General features: G+C 54.0%; 1 protein-coding gene across 1 annotated transcript; it reads left to right on the forward strand.

The window, feature by feature from the left end:
* The first annotated feature begins 3,761 nt into the window (after positions 1-3,761).
* On the forward strand, positions 3,762-9,590 carry CALHM3 (calcium homeostasis modulator 3). Its single transcript, XM_036089940.2, has 3 exons — positions 3,762-4,048; positions 6,125-6,380; positions 9,120-9,590. Exons 1-3 carry the CDS (start codon positions 3,762-3,764, stop codon positions 9,588-9,590), a joined length of 1,014 nt encoding a protein of 337 aa, XP_035945833.2.
* Positions 9,591-15,339: the final 5,749 nt, after the last annotated feature.

Consider the following 15,339-nt stretch of genomic DNA (forward strand, 5'->3'; position numbering starts at 1 on the left):
TCTCTCTCTCTATCTATCTCTGTGTCTCAAATGAATAAATAAAATCTTTAAAAATAAATAAAAAAGAAAGGCTGCATTAAGGCCTTATCATGCAGCAGATCTGCAATTTGATATGTCCCACACAGCAGAGTAAAGTCAGTCTCTCTCCGATTCTGTGCTCTATCACTGCCTCTCCCGTTTCAGCAGGCCCGGGGCTCCTGGCAACCAAATGTGATCTTCCTCCCCTTTTACCTTGTTCCATAACCCTTTTGAGTTTTTCTGATAGAAATAGTTGATGATTTTATTGAGAAATTTCTAAAATCGTTACTATAAAAGTAGATATTTAGAAAATACAGAATCTGGGGGGATGCCTGGGTGGCTCAGTCGGTTAAGTGTCTGCCTTTGGCTCAGGTCATGATCCCGGGGTCCCTGCTCAGCGGGGAGTCTCCCTCTCCCTCTGCCTGCCATTCCCCATGCTTGTGCGCTCGCTCTCTCTCTGACAAATAAACAAATAAAATCTTTAAAAAAAAAAATTAAAAAAGAGAAAATATAGAATTTTTTAAATGTAAAGCTACACCCACACTCTGGGAGATAATATCTCTTTAAGTCGTGGTAGGCTGACCAGGGAGCTCTGTCTCACCTCTCGGGTTGGACCTGTGAACATGATAAACTAGGAGAGACCTTGTCCCAGTTTCCTGCAATGTTCTCCCAGAAAGATTGTTTGCTCTTTTCTGGAGACTCCCTAGGTTATCAGGGGCTAGGGGCTCTTAGGGTCAGGAGCCCAGCAGGTGAGTAGGGCCTGGGAGGCATGGAAGGAGGATCCCAGCTTCCTTCCTGGCTCTGTCCCCACCAGGCTGTGTGACCTCCGACAGACATCCAGCCTCTCTGGGACCCACACCCATCTGAAGAATGTGGTGGTGATGGCGGTTCTCAGCTACATTAGGAGACTGAACCAGGCTAGAAGAGTTCCTCACTCAGGGTCACACTTGTGTGCCCAAGATGGCCCTCCCACCTCCTCCAGCTCCCTCCCCATTTTCCCTCACACAGTAATCCTGTCTCAGGACCCAGACTAACACTCTCATTATGTAAAATACAAATAATAAATAAGACCCCGGTTTCTGTCTGTCGCTCCCTCATTATAGGTATAGACCGCACAAATAGTTACGAAATTTGCAGGACATATTTGGGATGGTCTGACTTAAAATACGGGCTAAGTGACCGACGCAAAATTTATTTTGCAGGCCCAGGGGTCCCTCAAACAGCTGGGCTGTTATCCTTCAGAAGGCTGGAACCAAGACACAACAGCAGACCCCGGGTGGGGTGACGAGTGTCAAGAGAAGAAACAGACGCACCTCAGAGCTGCGGCCTGAGCTGGGGGAGGCCTGAGCTGCCTCTCCGGGGCAACCCCACTGCTGCGTGACCAGCGGCCCCCAGTGGCCAATTCACAGTGGGTAGCGGTTCTCCCAGGGAATACCAGGCAGGCCGGCGGCTTGGGTCGGCGTGGGCCCTGCCACAAGTCTGGAGGGACGCACACTGAGGCAGGGGCAGGGAGACCCTCTGGGGGTTGCAGGGATGGGGACACGTTCATGTTCTCTATTTTTAAAGGTTTCATAATGCTGTGATTAATCAGGAAAACCGGAGATTTTTCTCAAAGTTACTTGAGAATAGAGAAACAAGGCTGGTCAGTACCACTGCAGTAGTCCAGGGGAGCTCCCTGGAGATGGGAGAGTTGGGCCGGGTCTCTGAGGATGAGAAGGATACGGAAGGATGCTCACTTCGTGTGCCCTACAGGGTCGGTGTGAAGTGGCACTCAAGACTGTGAGGACCCCGGGTCTGAGGAAAGGACACCAGGGCTGATGCATGAACTTGACTGAGGCCATCACTTGGAGCCCAGGGTGACTGCTGGTCCAGGATGGACAGAGCAGGGGTCAGTGGGATTAGGGTCATCCCAGTCCCTGAGGTTTTCCCTATCTCAGAGGTCACCCTGGCCTGAGGGAGGGAGCCAGAGAGATGGTGAGTAGCTGGGGTCTGGCCACCTCACCCACCCCCAGCCTACGCTCCAGGCCCAGGGCCCACTGACCCGTGACCCCAGGGACAGACCCCGGGGCTTCTGTGGCAGCCTCACTCCTCTCTCCAAGCCAGGTGGCCAATGGCAGAAGTGGCGGCCAGTAAGACAGGGGTGCTGTGGGTGGACAGCAGGCAAGAAGGGAACGATAGAAAGAAAGAGGCAGCAACACAGAGAGAGGGACAGAGATAGAAAGACCCCAGAAAGACCCAGAAACACACATGGAGGGACACAAAGAGTCACACACACACACACACACACACACTAAGGTAGAGTCAGAGAGACAGAGAGAATGAGAGACAGAAAGGGAGAGAGACTGACAGAAATTCGGGCAGGACATACATTCCACTCATTGGCTTCCTAGAAGCAGACAGGGAGGCAGGTGCAGGCTAAGTGGTCGGCAGAGAGGACAGAGCTGGAGATGAAATAAGGGGGTCTGGGCGTCAATATCCCAGAGAACAAACGTTTGTTGTCACTTGCTGTGCACTCAGCACCATGCTAGATGCTGCAGAGAACAAGGTTGCAGACCAGATCCCTGCCCTCATTGGGAGATGCACCCCCAACCCCTGAGAAGGATTAATAACAGGCTGAGGCAGCCTTTCGGGGCCAAAACGGAGGTAGAGGCTCCCCCAGAGCTGAGGTCACCAGGGAGGCCTTGGTGACAGGGCTGCATTTGAGCTGCCTCTTGAAGAGCAGGTGGGAGGAAGGGGCAAGGCAGTTCGGTGGGGAGGATGGTGTCAGCAAAGGTGTGGAGGTAGGAGGGCATGTCTGGGTACATTTAGGAGGGCCTTGAATGCCAAGCTAAGGAAGCTGAGGGAGCCCCTGGTTACACCCGGGCAGACGAGTGACGTGCGGGAAGCTGTGCTTTAGAGACCTGGGCTGATCGGTGGCCGGACCTGGGGACAGTGGAATAAAACAGAGAGGAAGGTTGCAGGCACCCACTGACCCCTCCAGCCCCCTCTCACGACACCCCCTGTCTGATACTACATTCCAGCAACCCCAAACTCCTGGCCCATCCCAGGCTGCTTCTCACCTCCTTGCCTTTACCTATGCGGCGCCCTCTGCCGGGAAGGCCTTCCCCTTCCACAACCCCTCACCCAGCAAACGCCGAAACATCATTTAGACTCTTCGCAAGGGTCAGGCAGCCTTCAGGCAGGGGGAGGTCCCAGCATGAAAGTCAACACACAATCTCCCTGAGCTCAGCTGAGTCAAATTGTGTTTTTGACCAAGACCAGAAAATATCATTGGCCCCATCAACATCGTTGCCTTACCACACCCCAAATTTGCCTATCCCCCACAAGAAGCGCCACCAGCTGCTAAGCCTCAGGATCCAAACCCTGAAGAGAGGAAGGAATGGGCTGGGGAGGGTGGCGTGACAGGGCAGGGAACATTTGCCTAGAGGTGCTTTGGGCTGGCGGCTCACAGAGCAGTGACTCTTTCCTTCAGAGAGCAGGGGAGTGGCACTGGGGGACAGTCGGGGCCAGGCAGGGGAGCCTTTGCGGAGAGAGCCTGCCTCTGCCTTAAGTCCGTGCCTGGGCCCCAGGAAGCTAGGCGGGGAGCTGACCATTGCCCCTTCCTTGTCACCCCAGGCCCTCGGAAGACAGGACCCTCTTGTGCACCCCAGGCTTGCCCCCCCACCCCAATTTGGCCGGGAAGGCATCCGAAGCCTCGGTGCTCCCCCAGACCCACGGCTGCCCACCCCCGCCAGGCCGGGACCATGGAAAAGTTCCGCATGTTCTTCCAGCGCTTCCAGTCCAGCTCAGAGTCGGTGATGAACGGCATCTGCTTGCTGCTGGCCGCGGTCACGGTCAAGCTGTACTCCTCCTTGGACGTCAGTTGCCCCTGCCTGGCGCGCTACAATGCCCTCTACGGCCTGGGCCTGCTGCTCACACCCCCGCTCGGCCTCTTCCTCTGTGGCCTCCTTGCCAACCGGCAGTCCGTGGTGATGGTGGAGGAGTGGCGCCGGCCTGCGGGGCAGCGGAGGAAGGACTCGGGCATCATGAGGTGCGGTCCCACACCACCCAGCTACCCGGGGGCACGGTCAGGGCCTCCCCCATCAGACACTGCCAGGTGACTCCCCAGGCCCGGTGATCCTCATGGGTATCGGCAGGGCTCTCCCCGCCACCCCCATAGGCCCTATCACGTGAGCCCCTCCTTTCCCCAACTGGGGTAACATTAGGTCACAGAGACTCCTCAGCCACTTTGCACTCTGGAAACAGGCATTTCTGTTCCAGTCATCTGTCACCCTTCGGTGGCCAGGGCTGGAGACCCGCGGATGATACAGGATTCCCAGGTTTTGCCCAGGTCACATCTGGTCGCTGGCCGGGAATTATAACTCAGCAAGCACATACATGAAGGGCCATCCCATGACATGCACAGCTGGCTCGCACGTGTAGTAGGAGGCGTGACTGACTTCAAGGCTGCGTTCCCGCTCCCATAAGCTCCCCCGGGGCCAAGGACCTCACCTGCTGTGTCGCTGGGTCCTCAGAGCCTCTCACCTGCTCGGTGCACTGCGTCAAAATCAGCTGATGGAGTTAGCAATGTGTAATGCTCCCTGACCGACACCGAGCACCCTCTCGGTGCCAAGCTCTATACCAAGTGCCATGCGTGCACGGCCTCTCAGTTCTTACCTCGGCCCCCGGTCTGCTCCAGGAGTAGAACCATTTTTAACGATGAGGCACCTGATGCAGAGAGGTTAAGTTTGACTCAACTGAGCCCCCACAGCTTGGAAGAGGCATGGCCCAGATTCAAACACAGGTGGACTCCCAGGCCAAGCTGCCACCACAGCCCTTAGGGTTTTAGACAAAATGTCTAAGTGCTCTAGATCTGTGGGTAGAGGCAGGCGGGGCTTGGGTTTCAGCCTGCTCACCATCTCCCCCTTTCCCCTATTGTTTGGTATGGACAATCGCGGTGTTCTCAAGCGTATGTAATGTACGTCCGTAACAAGTCCTCAGTTCCACCTTCTAACCACAGTGCCCCTAGAAAACACCAGAGCCACCCCGATCCACGATGTATTAATAATTCACTGCTGGGTAGGCCATGCACCCATACACACACCCCCAACATACACTGTTTTACGTTTTGCACGCGGTCCAAGTCAGAAACAACATCTGCATGCGGTTCTCAGCCGCCTCTGCTTCCTACTGCACTGGGGTCCCGTGCTCCCTGTGATTCGGCCTCGCGGCAAGGGTCGCACGCACTGGCTGTGCCCTTTGCCTTTTCCTCTGGGGCCCAGTGAGTACAGCTCCACGGGGCTCCTGTCCTGTGACCAGCACCCAACCTCCAGAAGGGCAGAGGGCTGGAGAGGCCCCTGGCACAGTGGGGTGGGGGGCTTCCGGACCTGGAGGGAGGGGTCTGAGGCACTGCCTCTGGAAGGGTTATTGGGCAGGGCTGGCTTAGCTTAGCCCTCCCCCCGCCCCCCACCCCAGAAGCGGCTCTGGGGAGAAGGTGATAATGAGTGGGCCACTGGGGTCTGTCCTTCTGGGGACCCTCTGAGAACGTGGGTAGAACACACTTCAGAATTGTCCCACTGAGAGTCTAGGAAGCTGGGGTCCCTGTGGATGGAAGGTTGATTGGGGTCCTTAACTCTCCTGGCTTCCAGCGCCCCCCTCTGGGAGCAGAGGCTCCTCCAAAGCCCTCAGGCAGAGCCAGGCAGCTAGCTGAGGTCAGAGGCCCTCAGTCCTGCCACGTGAACAGAACTAGTCACCAAAGATCTAAGTGCCTCTGGCATGGGCAAGGAACCAGCAGAGCCTGCCCCAACGGTAGGAGTAGGAGGCACACCAGCCCGCAGTGTTCCGGTCCTGGGACCGCTGGTCGGACTTTCCTGACCTCCCGGGGCCCCAGCCCTCTGGCCTCCCTGCCTCTGCTGCTGGGACCTCTGCAGTGGGAGCCACAACCATCTCTTTGACCCAACCTCGCCAGGTATCTCCCAGCCCTCCTGGGAAGTCCATCCTTGCATCCCTCCTGTGGCCTTCCTGCTGCAGCTGAATCCCAGCTGCCCTTCGTGACCGCTCCCCCCCTCTACCCCTAGGTATATGTGTTCCGCTGCCCTTCGTGACCCCTCCCTCCCTCTACCCCTAGGTATATGTGTTCCTCTGTGCCGCAGAGCGCCCTGGCCGCCCCCCTCACCTGGATCCTCCTGGCCCTCCTGGACGGCAAGTGCTTCGTGTGTGCCTTCAGCAGCTCCGTGGACCCCGAAAAGTTTCTGGATTTTGCCAACATGACCCCCAGCCAGGTACAGCTCTTCCTGGCCAAGGTGCCATGCAAGGAGGATGAGCTGGTCAGGGACAGCCCCGCGAGAAAGGCCGTGTCCCGCTACCTACGGTGCCTGTCACAGGTAATTCGGGTGGTTCTCTCCCAGCCTGGAAAATCTCCTGCACTGGTTCCGAGGGGCGTGGGGTGAGGAGGTACAGATGGTTTCCTGGGGCCCCTCCCCACTGCTGGAAACACAGCCAAGGAGCAGGTGGTCCCTGGAAGGCTCAGGAGCATGATCCACATACAGGACACTGGTGGGCCTAAAGAAGTGGACACTTTACCTTCAACACTTCAGCGAAGTCACCCCAGGGCGGAGACCAGGTGCCCATACCCTCCAGGAGCAGCTACTTCCATCCCCAGGAAGCTAGATGACAAAAGCACTGGAGATATACTGCTCTGTCCTGTCCCCCACCCCATACGCACATTCTTGGCACCTCTCAGAAATAATACTCATTACCATCTATTGAGCACTTATGTGTCAGGCACTGTGTTAAGCATTTCATACGCATCACTTCATTTATTCTCAGAACAACCCTGTGAGGTGGGTACAATCATTATCATACCATTTTGCAGATAAGGAAACTGAAGTCCTGAGAGTTTAGTTCAGAGGCCCAAGTTGCACAGCTCATAAGAGGCTGGGCAGGGATCTGAAGTGTCATCACTCAAGCCCTCTGAACCACCTCCCTGCAATGCAGGTCCTCCCCAGACCCCTGGCTCCCCACACTGGCACCCACTCCATCACCCTGCGAGCAGACTCCAGCCCCACCCCTAGTCCAGACTCCAGATTCCTCCCAGAGCCCCAGTTGGGGCTGGATCCCCCCAAAAGCATTTATATCAACCCACCACATGCAGAGCATGCTGGGGCGACAGGAAATAAAAACACAACCCAGCCCTTTGTGGGAGCCAAGACAAACTCAAGGCGGATGCAGGCCCGTGTGATTGAGAGAGGACAAGTGCTTAGGACAGATTTGATTCTGGGTCAGACTCTGCCTTGGCCACATTACTCCCCCTCTGGGTCTCAGCCTCTCCTAAACATCAAGGGAGGTTTGGTCTCCTCCACATGGAAGGGCCCTGCAGGCTTAAACTCTCTGGGCTCTCGTTCGTGCACTAGAAAGAGTGTAGAATCTTCAGTCACACCAGGGTTTGTGTCCTGACTCAGATGGAGGTTATCAGGCACATAAAATGCTCTTCATGTGTAAAACACTCACTCGACTATTTTAAATTGGTAAGAGGAAGGGGGCATCCTGAGAGAGGCCAATGAGAGAACTTTGTAAACCACATCTACAAATGACAAGGGTTCAAATATGTCTTTGTGGCTTAGAGGACTGATTTCTCTGCCCCAGGAGCACACAGTTGCTCTGGTCTTAAGCACAGCCTTGGAGAGACTAAAACTTTGGGTGGGCAGAGAGGAGGGAGAGGTGTCAGGCAGGTGTGGGCTCCAGACTCAGGGAAGTCTTCAAGTCTTTCTTCATGCTTGGCCTGGAAGACTGTTCCCTATTTATATCCTATATAACTATTACTCATCCTTCAGTGCTCAGCATCCACCTCACTGTTCCCTGAGCCTTCAAGTTCAGGTTGGATGTCCCTCCTCTGTATTCCCATAATCCCCTAGACATCCCTCAACATGGCATTCAGCCAGTCTATCACCAATCTCATTGTTTCCTCCACTAAAGTGTGAGTTCTGTGAGTCCCCAGTGCCTCTCCCAAAATATAGGACGGGTGGCTTCATAGATGGGATTCATAAGCCCGTGTGAAGGTAGCTGAAGGACTAGATAAAAAAACAAAAGGCTGATGCTTGGATGGAAGGATGGATGGATGGATGGATGATGGGTAGGTGGATGGATGGATGGATGGATGACGGGTCGGTGGGTGGATGGATGGATGGATGGATGATGGGTGAGTGAGGGGATGGGTGCGTGGGTGGAATGTAAGGTTTAGGTTTTCAGCTGAGACTCTAACAATAATGTTAACAGGAGAAGAACAGTTTCTTAATGTGCACAGTACACATCATGTGGGAAAAACCTGAAACAAAGAAAGAGTAACTCAAAGTGGTGGCTTAGAAGGGCAACTTATCTGCCATCTTCAAAAAGAGCAATACCGTTGTAGAGCAATGGCAGGACAAAGGAGAGCAGTGTTAGTCTCCAAGGGCAGAAACTGTGGGAGGTCAATAAATGACCGGACACTAATAGAGTAAGGTTTTTCGGCAGATTCCTCTGGTGCTGTCTCTGGGCTGATAAGAGTTGTCTCCCAGTAAAAGGAGAATGTATTTCCTGCCTTTAGGCACAAAAGGGGAGGGTAAAGAGAGCTGTTCCTATGGTTGCCTCTTCTTGTCTTCCATTCAAGATAATTTTGATGTCAAAGAGGCATATTTTGGGGTGACGTATTCTGGTTTCCTTCAGGAGGAAGGTTGGGAGGATGAATGGTGGGTGGGTGAGTGGATAGATAAATGGAAGACAGGACAGGAGTATGGGAACAGGATTGGACGGGTAGGAGGATGTATGATGGACGGTTGGAAGGTCCGCAGCGAGGATGGCTGGATGGGACACTGATAGATACGTAGTCAGGTGAGAGGACAGATGGCTGGATGGATGGGTGGAGAAGTAGTTGGACAGATGGATGGATGCAAGGATGAGACTGAATGCAAGCGAGGATGGGTGGAGGTGGTTGGTAGGATGGATGACTCAATGGGAACATGGATAGATCTGGGGAGAGATGAGAGGGCTAAGTAAAGGGAGAGACCTTGGAACACCCTTGCCATGCTGTTTAGCACCCGACCTCACCCACATCCAACCTGGTACCCCCACCCCTACCCACCCCCCAGGCCATCAGCTGGAGCATCACCCTGCTACTGATCGTCGTGGCCTTCCTGGCCCACTGCCTGAGGCCTTGCTTCGACCAGACGGTCTTCCTGCAGCGCAGATACTGGAGCAACTACGTGGACCTGGAGCAGAAGCTCTTCGACGAGACGTGCTGTGAGCATGCGCGGGACTTCGCGCACCGCTGCGTGCTGCACTTCTTCGCCAGCATGCAGAGCGAGATGCGGGCGCTGGGGCTGCGGCGGGACCCCTCGGGCAGGGGCCCCGAGCCACCCGAGATCCCCAACGGCCTGGACGGCGGCGGAAGCAGGAAGGTCCACCTGCGGGCGGTTTCCAGCTGGGAGCAGGTGGACCGCCTCCTGAGCACGTGGTACTCCAGCAAACCGCCACTCGACCTCGTGGCATCCCCGGGGCCCTGGGCATGTGGCCTCAACCACCGCGCTCCCACGGTGGCCCCAGGCACCAGGCTGTCCTAGCATACTGACGTGTAGGGACCCCAGCAGTGTCCCCACATGAAATGCCCAGGCTTACAACGGTCTGGGGGCTTTCCAGGCTGTGGGGATCCCGAGGCAGGGCAACCTAACCCTTGCTGGCCTCCTTCCTCTAAATAGCCCAATCTCTGGGGCACCTGGGTGGCTCGGTCGGTTAAGTGGCTGCCTTCGGCTCAGGTCATGATGCCGGGGTCCTGGGATCGAGCCCCACATCAGGCTCCGTGCTCAGCAGGCAGCCTGCTTCTCCTTCTCCCTCTGCCTGCCACTCTGCCTACTTGTGTTCTCTCTCTGTCAAATAAGTAAATAAAATCTTAAAAAAAAAAAAATAGCCCAATCTCTGGCCTAGTTTCAGGGTGTGGCCTCCGGTGCACTCTAAAGCAGTGCTTCGCAAACTTTAGGGTGCTCACTATTCACCTGAGCTCTTGTTCAATGCAGATTCTGATTGGGTGCATCTAGGATTGGGTCCATGATTGCATTTCTGTCAGGGTCCCAGGTGATACTGAACTTATGAACTAGCAAGAGTCTAAGATCTGCCATGGATTCTGGATCCTGGATATGCAGATTCTAAATTTCAAATAATAATAATATAATAACATCCAATATGCTTCAGTGGTGCTTACTACATGCCAGACATTGTTCTAAGGTCTTTACAGATATAACTCATTTAATCCTCATGATAACCTAATGAAATAGGATGATTATTAGACCCATTTTAGAGGAGAAAACTGAGGCCGAAAGAGGTTGAGCTGCCCGAGGTCACCCATGTGGGAGCTGGAATTTGATCCCAGGAGGTCTGGCTGCTAGCTACATAAGTCTAAGCTGCTATATGCCTAGGCCCTCTAGAGAGTTTGTGTATTGGTTTTCAGTGCTCTGGTTGGGTTTCCTGCAGCTTCCACCAGGTTTCTCTGGGCAGCTCCAGGTGTGTGGCGTATGGACCAGATCTGAAAATCGGGGCAGGCAACCCCCACACTGAACTAGCACCCCAGGTGATTTGATAAGTTCCAATGTGGTTTGTTTTAAGATTGATTTATTTGTTTCAAAGAGAGAGAGCGGGAGAGGGTGGAGGGGCAGAGGGAGAGGGAGAGAGAATCTTTAAGCCGACTCTGTGCTAAGCACAGAGCCCGATATGGGGCTCGATCCCATGACCCTGAGATCTGAAACCAAGAGCCCAATGCTTAACCGACTGTGCCACCCAGGCACCCCTGATAAGTTCCAGTGTTTAAGAACCTCTGCGCAAAGTGTGAGTGTGGGGTCTGGCTAGGAAGGAAACCACTTGAAACACCAGGGTTAAGTCTTGCTGGAAGAACTGCCACTCAGTCTTTGGCAGCCCAAACAGGAAAGGTTGGGAAGATCTAGCCTCTGAGCTCCTCTGGGCCTCCACCCCTCCGTGGTGACTGTCACCATACACACGTGCACACTCACACATACATACACATCCTGCTCTTGTCTCCATCAGCACAGATGGTGACCACAGACAGGCAAACCTGAATTCCCCCCATGCTTTTCTGGTCCTCAGGGCCCAGGCAGGGGGCAGTGCAGGGGCCCCTGGTTGCCCCCCTGGAGCCCAGCCCCCTCCCTATCAGACAATCTCTGCTCTCCTGAGCTCTTGCCAAGAGACCTTCTGGCCAGACAACCCTTGCAGCCCATGCAAATGTTTGAAGTGGAGCAGGGATTGGGTGGGGAAGAAGGAGAGAGATCTTAGAGGTGGCCCAGTCAGCTCAGGGGAGCTCTCAGCTCAGGGGAAGGGGGCTCAGGGACCCCACTTCGGACTGTAAGGAAGCAGCATTTGGCCCAGGAAAAAGCCACCAACTGCAGTCAATAGCCTTGCCTTCTTGTACTGAGCACTTATGAAGCACCTAGTGCGTAGAAAGCATCGTGCCAGGGAATAGGGAAGAGAGAATACACAGATGATATGCCCTGCCCTCAAGGAGCTCACTGTCTGATACAGGGACAGAGATGGGTACAGAAACAATTATAATCCAAAGCAAAAGGTATAAGTGAGACGATAGAGGCAAGCCAGGTGCCACAAAGATTTAGCAAGGAGAAGAATGGCTCCAAGCTGGGGGATCAGGGAAGGCTTCATTTGAATGGGTCTGGAAGGAGGGGGAGGGCTCTGACTAGTGGAGAGAGAGATGGGGGTGGGGCCGCAGGGCACCTACAGCAAGGGAACAGCAAAAACAAAGGCAAAGGGCAGTGTATGTGTCATTTATTCATTCAGCAAATATTGATGGAATGTCTGGAGTGGCAGAGAATAGGACAGACAGACGGACAAAAGTTCTGTCTTAATGGCACTTTCAGTCTGGAAGGGAGATACAACATGAGCTAGTGAGCACACAGCCAAATGGAAGGGTGTGCCATTCAGCCTGGCAAACGTGAAGGACCTTGGCTAGGGGGCTGAGGAGCCCGCTCCCAGTGAGTCCCACCAAGAGTTGCTCCCTGAGCCCTGCATCCAGTGGCACATCCTCTGGATTGTCACCCCTTGACAGCCCTCAGATGTGTCCCTATCCTCTTCAGTCGCCAAGTGATGTGGTTTCAAACTCCAGCCTCTTTGCCATTGTCCATCCACCATTTGCTCATATCCCATGAGAGGGAGAGGCCTGGGGCAGTGCTTGCCACCCCACCAGGGAGTGAGGGACACGGCTGGAAGGCTTCCACCTGCTCCCAAAGACCCTCACCTCCCAGGAGAGCAGCCATCATGGGTGCCCAAGCCCATTCCCCCAGCCCCAGCTAACTCTGGGTAATAGCCCTCCTGAGCACACCTTGTACATAGGGCCTCTCTCCTGGGAGACACAGTGGCAGAAATGTACTAGAAGCTGCCTGGACACCGGCAGTTCTGCACGAGAAGGGGAAGATGGCGGGAGTCTTGGGGGTTTAGGTCAGGACTTTGGCTTGATCCTGCAGGCAGCTAGACATGAGAGCCAAGAGTGTGTGAGCAACGTCAGGGGGAAGGACATGGCAGTGATGTTTTGACGCTGCAGAAATGGGCAGGGCCAGAAAGAGAAAGAGAGAGGCTTGAGTGAGAAGAGGAAGGAGCAAGACCTTTAGAGCTTTGGAGGAGCAAGCGGGGGCGGTAAATGAGAGAAAGAGGAAAAATCACAGAGGAAGAGTCCAGAAAAATGCCAGGGACGAGGGAATTTCAGGATGGGGGAAGGATAAGCAATAAATCCAGAGCTTCGGAGAGACCCAGGAGTAGGAGGAACTGAGGGAAAATCATTGGGTTTTGGTAACTGTCCAGGGCAGGGGACTGCTCACGAAGGGAGGCGTCCTGGTGAAGCAGATGGGTGGGTTTCTGTAGGATTCCTATAAATCCCTGGTCATGTGTCCCCCTACCCACCCACACACACCCAGGGTTATAAAGAACAGGTGGGAGGTTTGGAGCCTGCCCTGTTTTAGGATACTGATATGGGAGGGATCTTAAGCACCCCTGTTTAGGGAAAGGCACCAGGACCCAAAAAGTACGATGAGAATAGAGGAATCATGTCCACACTAACACACTTCCACTGCCAGGGTCTCATAGAAGGTAAAGGAGTTCTCTGCTGAGAGCCCAGCTCTGCCCAGCTCTTTGGGGCCAAATGAAATGATCTCCTCTTGTCTCTACTTGATGTGCTCTGCAGGGGAAGGGCAGAGAGGGCTATAGAATAGGGAGAGTATCCCTGAAGGTCTAGAGAAGAGCAATGGGAGATGGTCTGGGGTAGAAGGGCAATGGGAGATGGTCTGGGGTTGCAGAGCAGAGGTGACATTGGTTGTTACCATGGTAATGAGCTTTGAATGGGCACCAGCCCCTCCTGCCCACCCCTCCCACCCAGGCGCCCTTCACATAAAGGAGGAACCCGCTCTCAGTCCTCCCCACTCTGCTCACAGAATCTAACCCCGGCAGCAAGCCCAGAGCCAGGGTGGCAGGACTGCCTCCTCTTTGTGTCTGAATTCCTGCCTCCTCTCAAAGTTATCTTGATCCAAGGCTCTTTTTCCCCTTATTCACTTATTCATGTATTTATTCATTCAGCACTTATTAACTGAGCATCTACTAAACCAGCCACACTGGGCCAAGCATTGGGAACCCAGCAGTGAACAAAAGAGGTGTGGGCCTTTGACATTTATGGTCCAATGAGAGCCCCCGATCGTAAATAAACACACCCCTCCAAAACAAGGAATTCAAATTGTCATCAGTCCTGGGAAAGGGAAGTACATCCCGGGGGCTATGAAAGCCTGTGTCGACAGAACTGTCCAAGCTCAGGGTTCCGGAACCTCTCTACAGACGGACCATTAAGTTGAGGTCTTAAGGATACAGGAAGACACACAGCACAGGCAAAGATTCTGAGATGGGGAGGGGTTTATCCTGTTTGAGGAACTGCAAGCGGGCAACTGAGCTAGAGCGTAGATATTGGGAGCAGAATGGCCCCGGGGAGCTGGCTCTCACATGGGCATATAGAACCTGTTAAGGATTTTTTTTACTTCAACCATTGAAGGAAATTAAGAATGTGGTCATATAATCAGATGTCCACCCTTAAAAGATCACACTGTCTGCAGCCTGGGAGGAGTTTGATAGGGGCCAGTGTGCACTGCAGAAGGAGGCAAGAGCTAGTGGAACCAGGATTAGGGTGGAGATGGGCAGAAATTGTAGATTAGAAGTATCTAGAACTCTGGGTGTTCTTGTTTGTCAGTGTCCTGCTTAAAATGTAATGCATAGAACAGACCACCATTAGGTTAGACCGGGATGTAAAAATAAAATGCAGTCAACATCAAACCAAAATGTCAGTCCCTTAACACAACAAAGATATATTTCTCACTCAGGCCAAGTCTGAGGTAGGTAAACAGGGAAGGGAGGGCAAGAGGAGAGGAGGAAGGCTCCTCTGGTTACCTGGGGACCCAACTGACGGAGACTCCCCCCATCTTGGGATGCCACCATCAAGACACATCGTATTCTCCAGATCCTGAGACAAGGAAGTGAATGCAAGTAGTTTACGTGGAAGCTGCTCCCAGGAAACACCAAAAAAGGAACAGGGGAGGTAATATAGAAAGGGAAGAAAGCCAGCAAAAGGTGGGGAGCTGGCCAGACACTGCTGTGAGCAAGTCCGGGAGCCGTGCGCGGAGTCATCCCAACCCAGGAGGGAGGATAGTGGAGTGTTTATTACCAATTTCCAACTGTCATTCGCTGGGACACTCACTGAGGCACCTCCAGCTTGCCTGGGGCCAAATGTCTCAGGTGTGCTGTGAGCAGCCTTCAGAATGTACTGGTGAGTGCCGGCAAGGGTGGGTGGGGCCCAAAGGCACCTGCTACATCGGTGTCCGGGGTCCAAGAGACAGAAGAAAAGGAGCAGGAACAGTGGTAAGAGGTGGGGGGTTTTATCCCAGAACTCAACCATATGGCCCCAACCTACCTGGAGCATGGGCTGGGAATTGTAGGGAAGCACATAGAATATTTGATGAGCACTATTTGTTTTTGCCACACGTAACAACCTCCAATACAGTTTGGCTGATGCAGGAGAGAGTGGCACTATATCCTTCTTGGGTAAAGACTTCATACCTCTGATAACACAACCTGACAGCACTTGAGTTGCTTCACAAACACATCTCACTGACGGTCCCTGCCTCCTCCGTGGCCCTGCTCTCTGGGTGTTCCCACAGCTGCGGGTTGAGGGCAGGACCCACTGGAGCACTGCACACTCGTGCCCTCCTATGCAAATCGGGCATTTTCCTAGACGTACAGCACCCACTCCCCAGGGGCCCCCTTTGC

Source organism: Halichoerus grypus, chromosome 7, assembly GCF_964656455.1.
Source record: "Halichoerus grypus chromosome 7, mHalGry1.hap1.1, whole genome shotgun sequence".
In the NCBI taxonomy this organism is placed as follows: domain Eukaryota; kingdom Metazoa; phylum Chordata; class Mammalia; order Carnivora; family Phocidae; genus Halichoerus; species Halichoerus grypus.